General features: G+C 45.2%; 1 protein-coding gene across 1 annotated transcript in view; it reads left to right on the top strand.

Annotated features, from left to right (window-relative positions):
• The window catches only part of LOC136624384 (zinc finger protein OZF-like), a 126,839-nt gene that overhangs the window by 101,384 nt on the left and 2,222 nt on the right, over positions 1-23,233 (top strand). Inside the window, exon 5 of the mRNA XM_066598352.1 lies at positions 8,161-8,263. Coding sequence (XP_066454449.1) covers positions 8,161-8,263 — 103 coding nt within the window. The remainder of the gene's footprint in view (positions 1-8,160; positions 8,264-23,233) is intronic.

Here is a 23,233-nt window from a genome sequence, read left to right as displayed (position 1 = left end):
TATACGGGCATCTCAATGCGCCCTTAGGTTGTAAACTTGTAGCTAAAAAAAGCACCTTGCGATATCTATTACATTCCAATATGATGATAGAATGGAACCGTCTTCCTGGCTTCGCTATTCAAGCTGTGTGAAATGTGGCCGTAACAGATGGTTTTTGTTGCTCCATTGTTCACACTACAAAAAACTTTGTGCCGTGTGTCACGAAAAAAACTTTAAGCATAGCTCAATATAGAAACTGTAGTCTCACCGAATAGGACTAAAAATTAACTTTTATTAAATACCTGTTAAAAAAAGACTATAGAGTCAGAGACACACTACAAATAATAGGTTAATGGATTAGAGCGTTTCAAAAGCAAAAAAAAGGGACCTTTGCAAGGTGCGATACTATTTGTCCTCTTCCAAGATATGCTTATATTAGATGCGTCTCACAGTGATATGGGAGAGCTCATTTGCATACAACGCATATGCTTTCAAAAATATTAGTATGTTTTTAATATAGCTAATTTGGAGATTATCAGAGGAGTCTATATGAGTATATCACGGATCCCTTCTTAAAGGGGTGGTCTCGCGAAAGCAAGTGGGGTTATACACTTCTGTATGGCCATATTAATGCACTTTGTAATATACATCGTGCATTAAATATGAGCCATACAGAAGTTATACACTTACCCCCTCCGTTGCTAGCGTCCCCGTCTCCATGGCTTGCTTTTTTAGACGCGCTTGCGCAGTCCGGTCTTCTGCTCTGAGCATGAGCCGCTTCAGCGTGCTCGCCGCTACAGCTCTTCTGCGCATGCGCAGAAGAGCTATATCTTCTCGGGAGCGCGCTGGAGCGGCCATTCTGCTACCATCCTCTCTTAGAGGAAGGTGCAGAGCCGCCCAGCCGCCCAGCAGTGCCGCCCAGCCCAGCCGCCCAGGTAAGTGATGGGTGACGGGTGACGGACTGACGGGGGTGACGCGTGACGGACTGCCGCTGTGGCCCCGGAGCCTACCGCTGTGGCCCCGGAGCCTACCGCTGTGGCCCCGGAGCCTACCGCTGGGCCCCGGAGCCTACCGCTGGGGAGCCGGGGCTAGCGCGGGGGATCCGGGGCCTAGCGCCGGTTGCCTGCTGCCTGGCGGTGGGTGACTGGTCGGCCGCGTTCAATCCCGGGGTCTGGTCGCCGGCTGTGGGGCGTCTGGTTGTCAGGGAGACACAGCTGGTAGCGTCTCGGGAGCGCGCACGTCGGGCTACAGCAAGCGACGGGAAAAGAGCCGGCGGCCATCTTGGGGAAACTTTTTATAAGTTGCTGAAACGCTGGAACTGTAAGTACAAACCAGCTAGAAGAGTCATTTACAGGGGGGCTTAGTAATGTTTGCTTAATAAGGGGGACTGGGCAAAAAAAATTTCACTGCTTCCGCGAGACAACCCCTTTAAGATAATTAGTCAAGATGTGCATCAAAATAGTTGGTGGCACATCACAGAAACGCTGTCACGTACTGTACATTGTCACGTTAAGTATTGAGAGTATAGATTGGACTCGGGACATTCAGTAAATGTATTCAAATGTATTTAAAGATCAAAGTTTGATCTTTAAATCAGCTGAACTCCCAAAGCAAGATATAAGATAAAAATCGATGCATGGGGAGAACTAACCACTAAGAGCTTGAATGTGGTGCTGAGTGCATAACTAGCCCACATAATAAAGACAGAAGACTTACATGCATGAATGGGGATCTGCAAGTCTAAATCTGCAGTAAACCCATATGCATGACTTAGAGTCTTGGAGCTAAAGTGGATCAAGTACATTGCATAAGCTGATTTATTGATTGATGGTACAAACAGCTGACACTATCGCATTGATTGCTGCCCCTTAAAGGGGTTGTCCCGCGAAAGCAAGTGGGGTTCAGCACTTCTGTATGGCCATATTAATGCACTTTGTAATATACATCGTCCATTAATTATGAGCCATACAGAAGTTATTCACTTACCTGTTCCGTTGCTAGCGTCCTCGTCTCCATGGTGCCGTCTAATTTCAGCGTCTAATCGCCCGATTGGACGCGCTTGCGCAGTCCGGTCTTCTCCCTGGTGAATGGGGCCGCTCGTGCCGGAGAGCTGGTCCTCATAGCTCCGCCCCGTCACGTGTGCCGATTCCAGCCAATCAGGAGGCTGGAATCGGCAATGGACCGCACAGAGCCCACGGTGCACCATGGGAGAAGACCCGCGGTGCATCGTGGGTGAAGATCCCGGCGGCCATCTTACTAAGGTAAGGAAGAAGTTGCCGCAGCGCGGGGATTCGGGTAAGTACTAAACGTTTTTGGTTTTTTTTTAACACATGCATTGGGCTTGTCTCGCGCCGAACGGGGGGCCTATTGAATTTAAAAAAACCCGTTTCGGCGCGGGACAACCCCTTTAAAAACTATGTCCTATACGTACTTGAAAAGGATTCGATGAGGGTCCTAATATAAATATCGTCATACAGCTACGAGCATCTAGAGTGGCTAACACCACTCAAGATTATACCGTATAAAGTGTCCAGATTGAGAGTATATACAATCAATATCAGAATAACACATATAATCATCGACTACAATGTATCAAAAAAGATGATTAATACAAGGTTTATATTATAAACCCTATCCTGGTACAATTATTAGATTAATGGTGTGACGCTTTCCATTTGGAAAATACATTTACTGAATGTCCCGAGTCCAATCTATACTCTCAATACTTACCGTGACAGTGTACAGTACGTGACAGCGTTTCTGTGATGTGCCACCAACTATTTTGATGCACATCTTGGACTAATTATCTTAAGAAGGTATCCGTGATATACTCATATAGACTCCTCTGATAATCTCCAAATTAGCTATATTAAAAACATACTAATATTTTTGAAAGCATATGCGTTGTATGCAAATGAGCTCTCCCATATCACTGTGAGACGCATCTAATATAAGCATATCTTGGAAGAGGACAAATAGTATCGCACCTTGCAAAGGTCCCTTTTTTTGCTTTTGAAACGCTCTAATCCATTAACCTATTATTTGTAGTGTGTCTCTGACTATATAGTCTTTTTTTAACACGTATTTAATAAAAGTTAATTTTTAGTCCTATTCGGTGAGACAATATAGAAACTGTAATATTACGTTTGTGGTTTATCTCATCAGATGTCTGTCCTGCCAAGTGCAATGTGTTGGATGTCTGCAGTTTACAAATAAGAAGGCATGTATCTGACTAGCTGATATACCTGGCTTCACACAAGTTAATTTGGTACAGGTGTTTACATGTTGTTCGCATGGAAACTTTTATGAAGTCAAGGTTACTTTAGAGGAAATGAGGAGTAAAATATGTATACACAAAGAAGAATGTTATATTCTCCTCAGGCTGCATGTACTGATGTCCCTCTGTAGAATGTACCACCCCTCCCACTCTCATCACTTAGGACCTAAAGAATGCTCGTGCCAAATTTCACGCTTCTGGAAGTTACATTACATAGGGGTGCACTTACCTTTGCAATTAACATTGAATAATCAAGTTGTTACCCCTTTCCTTTGCTCTGGGAAGAGCAAAGAATCACTCTAAGTGGGAAGATTGTCAGGATTAGCCAGGTCTGACTGCTATGGGGACATCACAAACCACGTGCCAGTAGTAACTGAACTACAATTCTTTACATTTAGAAGTTGGGAAGTGGACATCATCTGACAACATGGAAAAGGAGAGGAGCCATATGGTGAGCTGCAACGTATGCTATATGTTTACAGACCTACCCCAGGAAAAGTCAAAATTCACCTGCAAGAAATGCAAGCTTGTGTCTCCACCGGAGGAAAAGATGCAGCATCTTCAGGAGAGAATAGCTATATTGAAGCTTACTAAGTAAGAGGAGGAGTTCCTTGACAGAGTAGAAGAAAGTCTTCTAAATGTTAAAGGAAAAGAAATGACCAGTGTACCTGCAGAAGCAGAAGAATGCAAGCATGTGACCCAAAGATGTGGAGGATCTGGAATCAGCCAGCACCCATACTGCTCAGGAACCGGTACGAGGTTCTCACACAGGGGGGCCTGGTACTGGTTCCTGAGCAGAAGGAAAAAGAGGTACAGCAAGAAATGACTCTACCCACAAAGAACAGAGCAGAGGAGAAAGAGGTACAGCAAGAAATGACTCTACCCACAAAGAGCAGAGGAGAAAGAGGTACAGCAAGAAATGACTCTACCCACAAAGAACAGAGCAGAGGAGAAAGAGGTACAGCAAGAAATGACTCTACCCACAAAGAACAGAGCAGAGGAGAAAGAGGTACAGCAAGAAATGACTACCCACAAAGAACAGAGCAGAGGAGAAAGAGGTACAGCAAGAAATGACTCTACCCAAAAAGAACAGAGCAGAGGAGAAAGAGGTACAGCAAGAAATGACTCTACCCACAAAGAACAGAGCAGAGGAGAAAGAGGTACAGCAAGAAATGACTCTACCCACAAAGAACAGCAGAGGAGAAAGAGGTACAGCAAGAAATGACTCTACCCACAAAGAACAGAGCAGAGGAGAAAGAGGTACAGCAAGAAATGACTCTACCCACAAAGAACAGAGCAGAGGAGAAAGAGGTACAGCAAGAAATGACTCTACCCACAAAGAACAGAGCAGAGGAGAAAGAGGTACAGCAAGAAATGACTACCCACAAAGAACAGAGGAGAGGAGACAGAGGTACAGCAGGAAATGACCTAAAGAACTATGTAGTAAGCACACAGCGTACTTTTGAATGGAGAAAAAAAAGGATTCCCCATTGAGAGGAACAGAGGCCGCTGTCTGCAGACCTGACCTCTCCCAAGAAGTGTTCCGTCTTCCAGGGGCACAAATCAAAGATGTGTCTGATCAGCTGTCAAGACTCTTCAGTCCTACAGAACACCACCCATTCCTACTAATACATGTAGGGGCAAATGACACAGCAAAAAGGACCTTGCAACTATCTGCAGAGACTTTGAAGACCTTGGAAAGAAGTTTAAAAAAAGTTTAAAAAGCTTATGTTTTATCTCCCCTCATTATTGATCATATCCATGAGGGAGGATGAAATTACGTACATAAGGCCCCCAGATTTATCCGCAGACCTTACCCCAGCTTCTGCGCACGCGGCCGTCACCAGGGTGGTGGACGCATGCGCAAAAGCTGCAGATTGCTAGGGTAATTTAAAATTTCCCTGCTCCTGGCTACCAAACGTAGCCGAGAGCCTGGAGATTTCTCGGGGTGCTGCGATATGCGGTCCCCAGTCACATGATCACCACTATCCAATGGATAATGGCGATCATGTAAAAGTAATACAGATAAAATTAGTGACTCCACTAAGCTATAATGCTGCCTTTGTTGCCCCACTTAGTTATAGTGCCCCCTATGTATCACCCAGCACCGCACTGCTCACAGCATCACCTGACTGCACCCCCTCTCCAGCTTTGCGTCCAGCGTGTTTAGTTCACGAGACAAGTCGGGTATTGATGTAAACAGCGTGGCGCTGAGCGGCAGTCCTGTCAGTCAGGAAGACAGAAGATGGCTGATAATGGTGCTAATGAACTGGGGGTCAGCAGTGGGGGCCGAGCAGTGGGGTGTGGAGGGGGTTGTGTTGGGGCTCAGCGGGGGGAATGTCCGGTAATTGTATTATTATAGCAGATTTTGTATGATGTTACATTGTCTCGTCTTCTTCCCATTCAGGATCCTCGGCGGATATCTTCTATATCAGATAATTACCCTGATTGACCCGACAAGGATGGAGAGGAACCGGGACAAGATGGCGGAGAGTATATTCACCCTCACCCTAGAGATACTCTTCCAGCTTACAGGAGAGGTGAGAGATTCTGGGGATGACGTCACGTTCCATCATTCTTATCTATGTCAGTCTCTGTTCACATCTACGGCAGAGGATTTACTGCTGATTCAGTCCTTCGGCCGCCTTCACATGAAGCATGATTACTGCGGGCGTTCCACAATGGTAGCCTGCAGCTATTACGCAGTAAATCCGCAGCAGCCAAATCCGCATCTAAATGGTTCATATTTTGCTGCGGACTTACTTGCCAAACTGCTGCCGATTTTATCTTTTGTTTTCAGGCCTACTTCACACAGGCGACAAAGTCGCGCAATTTTGTCCTGTTGCTACAAATCGCATGTATGTGAAGCCCATGCGTTCCTATGGGTTAATTCACACATGTGACGTTTTGTAGCATGCGACAATTTGACACAAAAACCTTGCGGGTCCGGCGATATGCCCGCGACTCATGAGGTATTGTAGCCCATGTGTCCCTATGGAGCTTCCTCTCTGTTAGATCGCATCGCATGAAAACACGATTTTCTTGCGTTGCGATGCAACTTTGACAGTAGGAAATCCTTCTGTCAAAGCCCTAATCAAACTCTTGGCTGCAGGGATAAGTAAAAAAAATACACATACATCACCTAGAAGCTCTGTCAGCTACACCACATCTTCTCCCTGGTCCCCGGCAGTATTCTCCATCATGTCTTCTGGCTGGGGATTAAAAAATCCCTGCCTCCTGGAAGCGCTGGCTGTGATTGGCTGATGCTAAGCTAGTCACAGCCAGCGCTTGATGAACCAATCACAGCCGTTCATCGAGTGCTGGATCTGATTGGCTAAGCATCAGCCAATCACATTCAGTGCTTCCAGGAGGCAGGGATTTTTCAATCTCTGGCCAGAAGGGATGAAGAAGACAAGTGCCAGGGACCTAGAAGAAGCTGCAGCGGAGTCCTGGACAATGCTTTAGAGCTTATTTTCAGGGAAGGGCTTATATTTCAAGCCCTCCCCGAAAATCCCCGCATGTGGTGCTATAAAGTCGCGCGACTTTGTAGCACTACAAAATTGCTGTATTGCCGCGAGAAGATGCAGCAAAATCGCACGGACAAGCAATGCGATATCGCTGCAATGCCGTGTCGTCCGTGTGAAGGAGGCCTAAGGGGTTCAAAGTCCGTAGTATAAATAGTCTCGCTGCGGATTTAGAATCTGTCAGAATTTTCAAAAGCTAAGTGTATTTGTTCTAGAAAATACCGGCACCGCGTGAAAGACATTTTATAAATCTCCCCCGCATGGCCTGTACTGTAAATGCTGCAGCCAAGTGTGAAGACGGCCGGAATGCTGGAAACTATTGCAGCTGGTAAAATGTCGAACAGCCAACAGAATAGAACAACAGAACTGATGAACACAGATGTGAAGAGCCGACATAACTGCCGGACCAGACGGGGAGGATACTAGAAATGTCTGCAGGGATATTTATGGATGTGTCTCCCCATAAACAGGATTACACGGTAGTGAAGAAGACTTCTAGTGATGGCTGTCAGGCCCCGATGTCTGATGGATGGGGAAGACCTCTGAGCCCAATCACAGGGCCTCCACCTCACCCCCTGATACTGGAGGAGATCAATGAGCAGAAGATCCTAGAACTCACCAACAAGATGATTGAGCTGCTGACTGGAGAGGTGACGCTGCTGGGAATGCTGGGACATTATACAGTAACACTATGGCGGTATAACGTGTCTGGGTGATGACGGTATCATTGTGTTGTCAGGTTCCTATAAGGTGTCAGGACTTCACTGTCTATTTCTCCATGGAGGAGTGGGAGTATTTAGAAGGACACAAGGATCTGTACAAGGACGTCATGATGGAGGACCACCAGCCCCCCCTATCACCAGGTAATAGACAGGACTAAATCCACACGGCCTTTATTATTTGTATGTAGAGAATGAATTCAGTGGCTGTCTGTGTTTTCTGCAGGTAGATCCAGTAAGAGAACAGCAGTGGAGAGATGTCCCCGGCCTCTTCTTCCACAGGATGATCAGGTAGATGGAGAGAAGGTCTCATGAAATCTCCCCTCTGGTCTGTAGGCCGGCTGGGAAGGTCTTGTGTTCAGTCTTATTATATGATTGATACTTGTGTAATGAGAAAGCTGGAGATGGCAGGATTACAGCCGACCGCAGACATTAGATCTCCACATCTTATCACTATTTTCTGGTTCTGAAGACTTCTGGTTGGAATGAAGAAGCAACAGGTTGGAGTTATACAGGAGACCTGCAGCTATTTGGCCCAGATCACTACTGCTGTCATGTCATTCCGGCTCCTCATACTAATTAATGACCTTTTCTGGCCATATAAAACCTTCCACACGACTTCTCCAACTGTGTGATGACTTTTACAATATTTATTTCACAGCTGGTGAAACTGGAGGAAGATCCGATCCCTATTGATGCTACAGAGACACATGTGAGGGGTGATCAGCCGTGTAAGGAGGGGATTCCTACAGATGACCCCCCAGGTGAGACTACATGTAGAGAAGAGTCTGTGTTGTCGGGGTTTTCAGCTCTATATTCCCTTATTAACCCACAATACATAATAAACTGTTAATGTTATATAATATTTTTATGCAAATATTTTTTAGTCTGTTAAAAAAAATTGCGGTAACATCTCAATCACACATCAGATCTGGATGATCTTCATCCTCTGCAGACTTTTTTATGTCCGTCACATGTGCTCATTGTGAAGCTGCTCTTATCTGTGAAGAGAACGGTGTGCCAATGGCCGACTTGCCAATTCTGGTGTCTCTGGCGAATGCTCTTCAGGCTGCATGGTGCTGCGATACTTCTCCTGTTCCTCCTTGCACAAAGGAGCAGATCCCTGTCCTGATGCTGTGGATAGTGAGTTCAGGACGGTCCTTCGCCATGTGCCTGCAGGCTGCAACGGGTACAAATCAGTCAGGAGTTCTGTAATAATCGGGGAATATACAGCAATAAGCTATACAAGCTGTTATGTTATTTCCCCTTAATGTTTTGGTAGAGCCACAGGCGCCGTGTAAGGAGAAGCCATCCTCATTCTGCATTCAGCTGCTCCTTCCATCTGCCCCCAGCTGATACCCCATGCACTATGTCAGGGTCTCTGCAAGATCCAATCACTCTATCAGACCTGGACCCCCGTCCCCAGTGCTGCCTCCGCACATGTGCAAGTACTATTATCATGTCCCTCTCCTCTGCTGCTGGAACCAGAAGGACTGGGCATGCTCAGTAGGAACTTCCCACATCTTGGTACAAGTAACAGTCAGCTGGGTTAGTGAATGGCTACAAACATATCTGTGCCCACTGATAATGGCGGTGCCGGGCTTCTAAAATTGTCTTTATTCCCTTGTCAGCAGCACATAGTCAGCCGACTGTATTGCAGTGCAACTGGCATTTTTTCAAACAGGTACAAGCCACTAGGCATCACAAATGCAGTTTTTTCCTTTAACTTCTCATCCAGGGGGATTTGCCAATAACCTTTACATAAATCTAGTGTAGAAATATAAGTGGCATTTCCAAACTTATCAATAAGGTCATCAATGCGGGGCATTGGGTAGCTGTCAAAGCGGGATATTGCATTATTTTTATGATACTCTATGTAAAATCTTATTGTTCCATCATTTTCCCAACCATTACCACTGGTGAACACCAAGGACTTTTAGATGGTTCAATAACTCCCAACTTAAGCATTTCCTGACCCTCCTTCTCTGCCTTGCCCTTAATTTCTCTGGTATTCAGTAAGGTTTTTGCCTATCTGGAGCATGGCCTCCAGTATGTATTTCATGATAATGACACATGACCAGGCTTACCGCCAAAGACATGGGGACTTGCCTCTATTAGGTTCCTCAGGTCACAATGTTTTGCCTCCGATAATTTTGAATTTAAGGTAACATCTGAGAATTCTGCATGATTTTTAAGTAAATTCTACATCTCTTCAGACATATCTTTAGAAGTCTGGAAAGTCTAACAACTGTATAAGGTCCGGGCCATATTGCTAATATTTATTCTCACTGCTAGGTAGTAAAAGGAGAACTTTATCACCTACTTTTATGGATTTATTCTTAGCGTGTCGATCATACTATTTCTTCTGGTACATTTTGGCTTTTTGGACATTATCATGGGCTACCTTGATTAGTTTCAACAGTTTCTCTCAGATGTGGTCATCAGTGCAGATCCTGAGGTCCAAAGTGAGACAGAAAGGGAATGCATGCTTAGAATTCAGGAGGGATTTGTACAGATGCAAGCTTACATAAAACTTCTTGAGTAAGCATGTTAAGCTGCTAATATAAAATATGAGATGCAGTTGGAAAAAGAAAGGGCCAAGATCTGTGTCTGCTTAAAGAACAGGCCAAGAGGCAATGGCTGCTGAAAAAGGAGATTGAGCACTTTAAGAAATTAGCTTAAGCTGAAACTGAACAAAGGTTGTTGCTGGAATAGCAAACTGTCCAGTGTGAACAAAGCTTAGAAGAAAGGAGAATATATTAGGAACATCTTTCAAAAGCCTATGAAGAAATAAAAGACCTCAGAAATATAGCCAGAGATGAGGCATATCTCAGAGTTCGTCTGGAGGTGAAATCTTCATGATATGAACAGGACTATAAGCACATTCAATAATGGCTGGGCGCTGTCTCTGATTGGTCAAAGCGCTCTGCCAATCAGAGGCAGCTTTCTCTGGAGGTGGGGATTTTTCAATCCCCGGCCTCCAGAAAACAACTACTAGGGATGGAGAAAAGAGACGGGCAGCTTGTCTAGGTGAGTTAGTTATTTGTTTTATTTTTTTATAGCTAGGGATGATTTTCAGGGAAGAGCTTGAAATATAAGAAAGCCAAAGAAGATCATTGCTGCAGTGGTTGGCTGCAACTCACTGCATTAAATAGGGGCGGCAACAGCGCCGGCCCCATTGAAAGTAATGGGGTTGCATCACGGACCTCTGCCACAACTGTGATAGCTATAGCTGGGAATTCCTTCATCCCCACGATCCCCATAAAACAATTTTCGATAGCACAGATTTTTCTTATCGCTGCAAGGGTTGAGTGAAGACATTGCAAATACGAATGAAACCATTGAAAATCATTGGTTTCATTGTCATTACATTTTCACTCACTCGCCGGCCTTAGAGAGGACATGTTGCCAGTTAGAAAGAGATTCTACAGATGCATATAATCAAGTTGCAGAGCTGAACTTGCAATTAACCCAGAGAGATGGTGAATGGAAGTTGCAGGTAACAGACCTCAAGGAAAAGCTGGAAATGGAAAAAGCTGCTTGTAGTCAGGCAGAAAAGCATGCAGTGGTCTTGAAACACAAACTGGACTTTAAGGAAGCTCTGCATGAGAAACTGGTGAGCCAGCTACAGACAAGCCGGGATGTGGAAATCGAACTATATGAAGCCCAGTTCCAGGACCTTAATTAGACTCATGCTCTAGTTTTGGGAGAACTGTCCAAACACAGCAAGCTATACAGGTGCAAGAAACTTTGAAAAGTGAGTGTACAGAGCTGACCCATAAGATGAAGGTGCTTATAAAGGACAAGCAGGAGACTGAGTGTAAGAGGAATGCAGTAGAGATACAGTTTCAAGAGCTACAAGAAAAGATCACTGAAAGTGACAGAGTACAGACAGAGCTGTCTGAGAGGGTGAACAGTCTGCAGGTGGAGCTGGAAACTCAGAGGGAAGGGTCCCAGAAGCTGCTGCAAGAAGAGACGCATCAGAGGCATCAGCGTTGCTATGGAAAGCGCAGCACCGGCGTCCATGAGTGGAGAATCATAGTGATTCTCTGCGGGATTCAAATTGCGGCATGCCGCAATTCTCAGCAGTGAGCCAATCTGTCAGATTGGCTCAGCGCGGAGACCGGATAGCTCTCCTCCCTGCTCCCCCACAGCAGAATATTGCTAGTGATATTCCGTCACGGCCATGGACAGGGGACCTTAGAGGAAGATGCGGACACTAAGAGAAACCTGGCAGAACAAATTTTTGAACACTTCAGGCTCAGATGTCAGAGATGAAAAAACAATGCTAGGATTAGGTGTATCAGTTAAAAGAAACCTGGCAAGAAGTAAATGAGCAGTTTTCAGAGTCTCGGTTAGATGAAGCGTAAGGAGGCTGCAGAAAATTGACAGACATGATGGTGGCCAACCAGCAGATGGAAGTAGAAATGATCCATATGCAGCAAGAGCTTGCAGTGGCAGAGGGTGCCAGTAGACAAGCGCAACAGGTAAAAAATGAACTCGCTGGAGAAATTGCAAGTAGCTGTAGTAAAGATGCTCTGGTTGTGGAGGAAAAGAGATGCTTAGAATCCAGCATGGCAGAACTAGAGGAAGATGAAATAACTGATGAAAGATGAAAGGATCTTCGGCTTCCTACCTCACGTTCTCAAACACTACAGCCATATCCTAAACATTCTCTTTTCAGCCAATCAGAGGCAGCGCTTTCTGGAGGTGATGATTTTTAAATCCCCGGCCAGAAGAAAATGCTGAAGAACACTGGCGGGGAGCCAAAGAGAAGAAGTGCAGGAGTCCCAACAGCGCCACTAGGGAATGTATAATTATTTTTTTTTTAATTCAGCTGTGGCTTATTTTCAGGGAAGGACTTCTATTTCAAGCTCTTCCCTGAAAATTACTGTGGGGTTGCCTGCATACCCTTGCTTTCAATGGGGTGGCAGTAGCGCTGTCCCCATTGAAAGCAATGATAGAACATTACGATCCTCTTTCATTTCCACTGCAGTCCCATAATCTCTGAACACAGTGTTCAGTGATGAGGGGACTTCCCGTGGGGACTTTTTACGTGCAGCACGAACCTTACTGGCGCACACATGTCCTATCTTCTGCAGATGCAAGTATTTTGCACCTGTAAAAACAGACATGTGAACACATCATAGGAAACCAATGGTTCTAATAGATGCGCTTTTTTTGCGCACGTACATGTGCACAAAAAAGCGCTAGTCTGACCGAGCCCTAACAGTGTAGCGCTTGTCCACTCCACCACTATAGCCCTATGGGGGTCACGAACCTCAGCAGACCTTCTTAAGAATCCAGGTTGGCCTCTAAATTCTCACCCGTTCCTCCAGGTTTCTTTTGGAGAGTCGGTACCTTCTGGTGTTTATTCCATTAGCGTAGGACAATAGATACAATACAGGAGATGCAACGCGTGTCGGAGGACTTACTGACTAATCTGCCACCTTTCTCAAGCATATGACACAGAGACATAACAACAGTATGAGGTACTTATTCACCCAGAAGCGCATACGTGCGTGGGCCCATGATTGGGGGCACACGTGAGCAAAATCCCTACACCAAACGGACACATGGGTGAAAAAAAAAGCCGTCGTACTATATACATGCGCATGCCTGACTCGATGCAGATCTGTGTCATTTCTAGACACCATTCTGTGTGCATGCTCTGTTCACACATGTTATTCAGGCCGATTCAGTGTACTTATTAATGAACCAGCACCACAAGTTTAATCCTTATGGGATATTATATCATAGAATAGGTCAAGGAAAAGCTACTTTTGTCCCAGAAGCGTCCAAATTGCAAAGGATTTTATAAAATCAAGGGTGCAGAAAATGATAAGAAGATCAATTAGAGAAAAATATAATACAAAGTGTGTTAAAATAATAGAAAATTAAAACATGAGTAACATAAACTTATAGTACAAACATATTATACAATCCTAGAAAAAATGTGTGGCAAGGTGTCCAATCAGAAGATTTAAAAATCCCCTAAGTGCACAGTTTTACAAACTGTTTCTCGTGAACGTGTTTGTGTCATTATCCATGAACATTTTAACATGAAGAAGCGATCTGCAAAGTGGGTCCCCAAATGTTTGACAACAGATCAGAAAAGCATGCAAGTGAGAACTTCCTGGTTCATTTGTCAGCATTTCTGGACTGATAAGAACTTCCTGGATCGACTGATCACAATGGATGAGACCTGGATTTATTTGTATGACCCTGAAACCAAGGAGCAGTCAAAAGAGTGGAGGCACATTAGTTCTCCTCGCCCTAAGAAGTTCAGGGTGTAAAAATCAGCCACTCAGGTGATGGCGTCTGTGTTGTGGGATAAGGAGGGTGTGCTGCTAGTGGACTACCTTCAAAATGGTTCCACCATCAATGCAAGGTATTACATTGAAAGTTTGGACTAATTGAAGGCAGCTCTGAAGGCCAAAAGGTGTGGCAAGCTGTCCAAAGGAATCTTGTTCCTGCAAGACAACGCTTCCGCTCACACTGCCCAATCGACCACGGCAAAACTGGTAAAGCTAGGCTTCCAGCTGGTTGACCACCCTTATTCACCAGATCTAGCTCCCTCCATCTATCATCTGTTTCCAAACCTAAAGAAACCCCTCAAAGGTACCAAATTTCACACCATTTCTGATGCCATTGCTGCTACGGATGACTGGTTTGAGGCACAACCGAAATCCTTCTTTTTGCAAGGCTTACAGAACTTGGAATACCGATGTAAGAAGTGTGCTGACATCAGTGGAGAGCATGTGGAATAAATGTAAAGTTGCATCTTACTATCTCGTTTCTTTCTGGGTAAAGCCAAAGACTTATCAGCAGCCCCTCGTATGTCATATTTTTTTTAACAAATCCCAATTTGTAACTGGGGGGGGGGGGGGAGTGGAAGAAAATGGTTACATTATTTCCTCTGTAACAATTATGGCATAAAATAGTGTCAATTATATTAGAGCAATAAGAAATAAGGGCTTTTGTCAGCTTAAAAACACCTTCTTTAGAACTTACTAATTATTATTAGTTATGTTACAATTGTATCTTTTAATAATTAGTTAAACCTCACACCCAGAGTTTAAAAGGACAAAGTTCTCTGGTCTGAGTCAGTGGGATACCACAGCGAGCCAAGTGTCCCCCCTGAATAGGTGTCAAGCTTAGTATTGGATCCCAGATACTTTGCCCTTGAGCCTCAGGTAGGCCGTTCAATCTGCAGAATGGGGCTATCTCCGCAAAACAGCTGCTATTTCTTTCAGACTAAGGTGTGTTCCTCTGAGAGCCAGTCGGGAGGAATCTATTCTTCCGGTAAGACAGCCAGGGTGACCAGACCTGCAGGTGTTGGGCGTGTTGTCTGCTCTCCCAAGCAGCTAGTTCCTCCATCCTGCAGATTTTGTTAAGCCTCTCCATCCATTCCCCTACAGTGGGAGGTTCCTGATCCCTCCGGTGCTAGGATAATTAGTCTTGCTTCCACTATCATCTGAGTAATAAGATCATGATGTTTGGGGTAAAAGAAGCCCGAAGGTGCCCAGATAAGGATAAGCTCCTTTGTAAGGGGAACAGATTTGCCCGTGATAGATTTTATAAGATCTGTAATACTCTTCCAGAAGTTCTCAATCTTAGGACACTCTACCCATATATGTGAAAGCGTTCCTGTGTGGACTGAAGGGGTCAATTTTATTCGGTGTAGGAAATCTGGAGTGCGGTACCTTCTTATTAATGCTTTGTACGAGTTTTCTTGTATTCTGGCACATCTTGAAAAGCCATGTGAATGTGATAGGATCAGGGATATATAGTCTCCAGTTCTCTTTCCCACGCCAGAACAAAACTTGGTGTACTTGGGCAAGTGTGAAGCCGCAGACCAGCATATATCTTCAAGGTCAAACCCAGAGGTAGAGAGGGGAGCAGCAGGAAAGTTTCAGGCCAAGATAGCTCGTGAAATGGGCCAAATCTGGCCTGGAAGGAATTTTCTATTCTCCTGAGGGAGAGTGCCTGCAAGCAATTTGCTTGTTTGGCTACCTCTGCTGGTTACCTGGGCTTAACATCAAAGTGTTCAGCTGTGGTAATAACTAGCCAGTATTTCCAATCAGCCAGATATGACTGCTGGAGTTTAAGTAGAATGGGAGAAAACTCATTGGCACCAGAGTTGAAATACTTCTGCTGGGCGTCAGGGATGTTTAGTATTCGCTAAAAACTTTTAACGTGCCTCTGGTCAGTGGGCTTATATTCTGTTGTTGGAGAGATTTGCTTGTCGGGCACCAGAGGCTCCCCAGAAGTCGAGGTCCCAGTAGGTCTCTTTCTAGTGCAATATGTAAGGGGTTATCTTTTAATCTAGCCAGCTGTAGCCATCTGTTCAGATGTATCGCCCTATAATAAAGTGAGAGGTCTGGAAAGCCTATACCACCGTGTATGGGTTTTTGAATCAGTAATCTGTGGGGCAGTCTTGGTTTACTTCTCTCCCATAGAAAACATGTAAAACATTGTTTGATTTTAGTAAAGAAGGCCTGTGGGATGTTCATGGGTATTGTCTGCAATACATATAATATTTTAGGCATTACATAAGCCTTCAGGTAATTCTTTTTACCCATCCATTAAACTTTTTTTTTTTTTTTTTTTACACTTTTTAACATTCCTTGATCACCGTTATCCACTGGATGCACAGAAGACCGATCTCCGCTGGACATCATAGGAGATCCTGATCCACGAGGGGAGGCGAATTTTTTACTTTTATTTCACTTTTCCCTGATCGCCGTTCTCCATTGGAAAATGGCCTTCCTGGGCCCGGGGACCGGTCACCGCTGTTCCTGGTGATATCTCCTGCTTCCCGGCTACCTTCAGGAGCTGGGAACCAGGAGATTTCAAATTTGCCACGCAATGAGCCTTCTGTGCATACAGCTGACGTAATGCTGTCTGGTACGCATGCACATAAGGGCGACGTCAGGTCCTGGAGGACCAGATCAGGGTGGACAGCACAAAAGACCAGGGTGAGTAATCTCAGCTGCCCCATGGATCCGATCCATGAGGGCAGCTGAATTTTTTACTTTTTGGAACTTTTTTGCACTTTCATGCGATTGGCACTATCCATTGGATAGCGCCGATTGCATTGCCTAAGGGGGCTTCCGCAGCCTGGGATGACAGCTCCATGTTGTCAGCTGCCTCTGGGCATCAACAGCATAGTGATACAATTTCTCCTGCTTTTCTGAAATTACCTATATGGTTTACTAGCTGATAGACCTGGTTTTGCCCGAGTTAATTTGATACAGGTGTCAGATTATGCAGAAATATCTTCCTTTATTGCGCACTGATGGGGATTTGGCCAGAATCCTTTGATTTAGGTTGTAAATTTGTAGCTAAAAAAGCACCTTGCGATATCTATTACATTCCAATATGATGATAGAATTGAACCGTCTTCCTGGCTTCGCTATTCAGCTTGTGTGAAATGTGGCCATAACAGATGGTTTTTGTTGCTCCCTTGTTCACACTACAAAAAACTTGGTGCCATGTGTCACGAAAAAAACTTTCGGCATAGCTCAATATATAAACTGTAATATTACGTTTGTGGTTTATCTCATCAGATGTCTGTCCTGCCAAGTGCAATGTGTTGGATGTCTGCAGTTTACAAATAAGAAGGCATGTATCTGACTAGCTGATATACCTGGCTTCGCACAAGTTAATTTGATACAGGTGTTTACATGTTGTTCGCATGGATACTTTTATGAAGTCAAGGTTACTTTAGAGCAGGGGTGTTAAACTCATTTTCTCCGAGGGCCACATCAGCCTTAAGGTTGCCTTCAAAGGGCCGATTCTAATTGTAAGACAGTAAAAGTAAACCCCACAGTGGCCCGATTGGTAATAAGGTCCTCCATAGTGGCCAGTGATGCACGCCATTCTGCGCATACAGACGCGCACGCCATTCTGCGCATACAGACGCGCACGCCATTCTGCGCATACAGACGCGCACGCCATTCTGCGCTTAGACGCACGCCATTCTGCGCTTAGACGCACGCCATTCTGCGCTTACAGACGCACGCCATTTTGCGCTTAGACGCACGCCATTTTGCGCATACAGACGCACGTCATTCTGCGCATACACCCGCACACCGTTCTGCGCATACACCCGCACACCGTTCTGCGCATACACGTACACACACACACACACACACACACATATATATATACACACACACACATCCCACCCTGCAGCTACTCCTCCTCATCGCTCTTCTTGCTGCAGAGATTCTCTGCAGTGTTCTTCCCTCCTCCGCGGCCGTTGTCAGTCTGCTATCGGCACTCCTCTATTACTGTCTGCACTAGACAGAACAAGCCGATAGCAGATCATCTACTGACAGCAGTAAGGAGAAGTGAGGGAACTTACTGCACAGCCAGCGGGCCACAGAAAATGCCCATATATGGCGAGGAATCCATTCCCAATAGGGAATTTATGGATCAAGAGCCTCATTATCCTTTATAGGCTCTTCTTGTCTTTATTTAAAAATAGGAGATTATTTCAGAGCTATTGCGCTCGGACCTTATGGTCCCCCTGAAATGATTCCTCGCCATATATGGGCATTTTATAGAATGCGCTAACGGAGATAGATTTTTGCCTCCTGACTTTCCCTTTGTGGAAAGATATTGGGGCTATTCAACCTCCACCTACCCGCTTTGAGACTAAAATACCCCAATTGGTATCTCAGAGCGGCTCGGTGCTTGGTCTCCGATAAATAGACTTAGGGTGAAGTTTGACTCTGTGTCAATTCATCTAACTTAGCGACCTATTACATCTAGGTCCTGAGTCAAGGCAGGAAGAGGGGTGTATAGGAGAACTTTGTCTGAATTAACGACAAAGTTCAACTCTTTTAAAAGGACTACCAACAAGGGTCTGAACCACAGTGATTGGACAAATAGGGATAATCACGCACACCTCTGGGCGATCGTCGGCCCCGCTCCTGAGGAACCGCCCTAGACAGGGACGGAGAAACGCGTCGAGCAATTACACTACTTCTAATGTTGAAACATGCAAAAACATCTGAGCAACTATATTACCCTTAATGGTGAAATGTGTAAAAACATCTGAATAGTCACATAAATCCCTACTGTGAAAATCGGTATACAAGCATCGAAGCGGCGACACCAATAGTCAGAGAGCTTCCATTTCTGAAACATGAATAGAAATATCTGAGTAGCTACATAATTTAAAGATTGGAAGTCTGACACCCTGATCACTCTACGGAGCGTGACGTGCCGCTCTATACGAGTGACCCAGTCCCCTAATATTGCTAACAGGGTTTAATCTGACTGGCTATCTGGGGGAATCGATACCCTCACACCACCCGGTTACTGGGTTTATTGAGCACTATCTATGTTGTTAGTCCATGTTTGTTTTATGTCGTATGTGGCCCTAGTTTTAATCAGTTGACAATAAAAGTTATTAGTTTTAATCTATATCTGTGAAGGGCGTTCCTCTGATTATATAGATTTGAAATACCACTGTGATGTGACCTCTTTACTAGTCCTACTTAGGACCTAAAGAATGCTCCTGCAAATTTTTATGTTTGTATGACACTGGGAGCTGCATAAATTTCCGCACCCATAACATTTTATGGTTTGGCGACTCAGACCACATTTTTTGATTATCTTAGTCGGCCTTAATGCACGCATCCATATCTCTTGAAGATCAGCCACACGGGCGTTGAAACGCATAGAGCCTGTAGTGATGCTCATTTGTCAACAATAATTAACCCCAATGCACTTCTATTGAGACCCTTTGCTCCTTATCCATTACACCCGACCCTTACACTAGGGATACGGATGTGCATTGGGTCCTCTTCTTGTATCACCATCTTTAGCCCTTGATGGGACTTTACTGGAGAGCGGTGTCTCTCCTAGTTCTTGTTTGTGTCTGAGTCTGTTTTTGTGTGTTTTTCATGGGGGTTTGGGGCATATTTACCCCTATCCCATTTGGTCTAGCCCTTGTTTATGTTTTTAGATACTTTTCAATAAAGAATAATCATTTTAAAGAGTCTAGTCTGTGAAGGGCTTCGAATATTTTTAGACTTTCTGCACGCTGTGAATTCTAAATCTAGAAATATCATCTGATTGGCATCAATATTGCCTAAAACACCAGACTCTGTGTGTTAGTGTTAAGATCCAAAATGAATTTCTGGAGGTCCATTTCTGGCCATCCCATATACAGTAATTACGATGTCATCAATAAAACATTTGTAAAATACTGTATGTGGGTTCTTAATTGTATCTTCCTCAAACATGCCAATGTAGAGATTTGCGTAACTGGGCGCAAACTTGGTCCCCATCGTGATCCCTTTCATTTGCAGATAAAATCTTAGTGTAAGTTAAATAATTATTGGTCTAATAAAATGAATGGCAATAATTTTTTTTCTGGGAAATAGGCATTAGGGGATCTTGGATTAAAAGGGTTTTATCATTGAAAAAAAATCAATACTTACCTATTCCTCCCCAGGCAGTCTTCTTATAGCATCTTCTCCTTGCTGGTCTTCTCCAGTCCCTGGGTCACCTCATTGCAAGCTGTCCGGATCCTCCTCCTCTTGTCCATTTCTGACATTCTTCTTCCTGCTTTGCAATGTACGCTACGTCACTAGTGACTTAAAGGGGTTGTCCCGCGCCGAAACGTTTTTTTTTTTTTTTCAATAGCCCCCCCGTTCGGCGTGAGACAAACCCGATGCATGTGTTGAAAAATAAAAAAGGGATAGTACTTACCCGAATCCCCGCGCTCCGGTGACTTCTTACTTACCTTGCGAAGATGGCCGCCGGGATCTTCACCCTCGGTGGACCTCAGGTCTTCTGTGCGGTCCATTGCCGATTCCAGCCTCCTGATTGGCTGGAATCGGCACACGTGACGGGGCGGAGCTACGAGGAGCAGCTCTCCAGCACAAGCAGCCCCATTCAACACGGAGAAGACCGGACTGCGCAAGCGCGTCTAATCGGGCGATTAGACGCTGAAAATTAGACGGCACCATGGAGACGGGGACGCTAGCAACGGAGCAGGTAAGTGAATAACTTCTGTATGGCTCATAATTAATGCACAATGTACATTACAAAGTGCATTAATATGGCCATACAGAAGTGTATACCCCAACTTTGTTTCGCGGGACAACCCCTTTAACGTTCCCTGCCTCGCAAGAAATAATAATAATCTTTATATAGCACCAACATATTCCGCAGCGCTTACAAAAATGGGGATACAGAAAGAGAAAAGTACAAAAGTGCACGCTTACATGTAGTAATCAGTTGATGGAAACAGTAGGGGTGAGGGTCCTGCTCCAACTAGCTTACATACTACAGATAATGGGGTGATACAGAAGGTAAAGAGGTTGCAGATGTACACACTATGGCGAGACAGAGAGTGTGGGATGATATACACATAAACAATGATCAAACATTAGGCTGTTTGGTGGCTGAATCGGTGTGACTGCAGGGGTCGGTTGATGGCGGCTAGCAGGGATTTCAGTCAATAGGACAGGGAGCATGGTAACAGGCAAAATACAGAGGGGTTTGGTTTAGGAGACATGGTATGCCTCTCTAAAGAGGTGCGCTTTTAGGGCACGCTTGAAGTTTTCTGATTAATGGATTGCCCGGATATTTTGGGTAGTGCGTTCTAGAGGACTGGTGCTGCTCTGGAGAAGTTTTGCAGGCAGGAATGAGAGGTTCAAATTAAAGGGGCACTCAGTCTGATTTTGTTTGTGAAGCGGAGGGCCAGGGCTGGGTGGTGGATTGAGATGAGGGAGGCAATGTAGACCGGCGCGTTTCTAAGGAGAGCTTTATGCTCGTATGAACGTAGTGAATTTAAATTGAATTCCATGTTTAACGGGCAGCCAATGCACTGACTGGCACAGGGCAGAGGCAGCCGAGTAGAGGCTGGACAGGAAAATCAGCCTGGCTGCCGCATTCAGGATTTATTCAACAGAGGAGAGTCTGGCGCAGGGGAGGCCAATCAGCAGCGAGTTGCAATATCGAACCGAGAGTGGATGAGGGCAACAGTGAGCGTTTTTAGCGTGTCCACAGTGAGAAAAGGGCGGATTCTTGTTATCTTGAGGTGCAGCTGACATGTTCGGGCCAGAGATTGGATATAAGGGGTAAAGGAGAGATCAGAATTGAATATAACCCCAAGACAGCGGGCGTTCTGTCTGGGAGTTATGCGGGTGCCTCACACTGAGATGTAGATGTCAGGATGAGTTCGGTTAGTAGAGGACAGAAAAACCAGTAGGTCAGGTAGAGAGAGGACATAGTGTTAGAGAAAGTGGACAAACAATTAGTAATGTTTTGGAGGAATGGTGCAGAGATGTCATGGGAAAAGGTGTGTAACTGGGTGTTGTCAGCGTAGAGATGGTATTGGAAGCCAAATCTCCTGATGGTTTGTCCAATAGGGGCTGTGTAGATGGAGAAAAGGAGGGGCCCAAGGTCTGAGCCCTGGGGTACCCCAACAGCAAGGGGAAGTGGGGGAGGTAGAGCAGCAAAGGAGCCACTGAATGAGCGTCAGTAGAACTAGGAGAGAGCAGTATCCTTTCGTCAATGGAACAAAGCATACTAAGGAGGAGTTTGTAGTCAAGTGTCAATTGCTGCGGAGAGGTTGAGTAATAATTGCCCCTTGCTTTGGCTGTCAAGATGTCGTTTGACACCTTTTGTATGGGCGGTTTCTGTCAAGTGTAGGGGGCGGAAGCCAGACTGTCTGGGGTCCAGAAGAGAGTTTTCTGATACATAGTTTATAAGACGGGAGTACACCAGGCATTCTAGTTGTTTGGAGATGAAAGGGAAATGTGAGATGAGTTGGTAGTTAGTAGCATCAGTCGAGTCAAGAGTCAGTTTCTTTAACAGTGGGGATATATGATGGCATGTTTGAAAGAGGAGGGAAAAATGCGAGAGGTCAGAGAGAGGTTGAATAAAGTGGTGAGATGGGAGATAACCACTGGGGAGAGGGAGCGGAGGAGGTGTCTGGGGAGAGGGTCACTAGCGCAGATGGTGGGGAGAGTAGAGGAAAGCAATCTGGAGACTTCTTCCTTTGTCATTGGTCTGAGAACAGAGAGTGAGCAGGAGCTGTTACTGATGAGACTAGGTTCGGGGCTAGTCTGAGATTGGGAGGTTATTTCCTGCCAGATGTCATCGATTTTCTTTTTGAAGCAGGAAACCAGCTCTTCAGCACTGAAATCTGTCATGTGGGGCTACCATTTAGGGCTGAGAAGGGAGTGAAAAGTATCAAAGAGCTGTTTAAAGTTGTGAGATAATGAGGAGAGAAGATAGGTGAAGTAGACTTGTTTGGTATTGCGGAGAGCTAGGTTGTAGGTTCTAAGCATGAATTTGTAATGGAGAAAGTCTGCAGACGTTTATGACTGTCTCCATAGCCGTTCAGTACATCTAAAGCACCGCCAGATAAAACACGTTTGAAATGTGAGCCAGGGCTGCCGAGGTCTGCATCGCATGGACTGGGTCACAGGAGGGGGGGGGGGGCGCCGCTTCATCCAGGGCATGTTTGAAAGTGGTATTGTAGTGTGTGGCAGCTAGGTTGGGGCAGAGCGGAGAGAGATAGGGTACAGAGTGGACTGTAAAGACTCAGCAAAGTTTGTGTGAACGGCCTGAAGGTTCCTGTATGTACGGTAGTTAGGAGTAGGTAGGAATGACGATTTATTGCCAAAACTGCACATGAGCGCTGTCTCGCCACAAGTGTCTGCATGTACAGTCTTGGCAAGGGATTGCACTCCCTGCTA

Source organism: Eleutherodactylus coqui, chromosome 4 (assembly GCF_035609145.1).
Source record: "Eleutherodactylus coqui strain aEleCoq1 chromosome 4, aEleCoq1.hap1, whole genome shotgun sequence".
In the NCBI taxonomy this organism is placed as follows: domain Eukaryota; kingdom Metazoa; phylum Chordata; class Amphibia; order Anura; family Eleutherodactylidae; genus Eleutherodactylus; species Eleutherodactylus coqui.
Note: the sequence above shows the minus strand (reverse complement) of the source record. Positions and strands in the feature narration are given on the sequence as shown.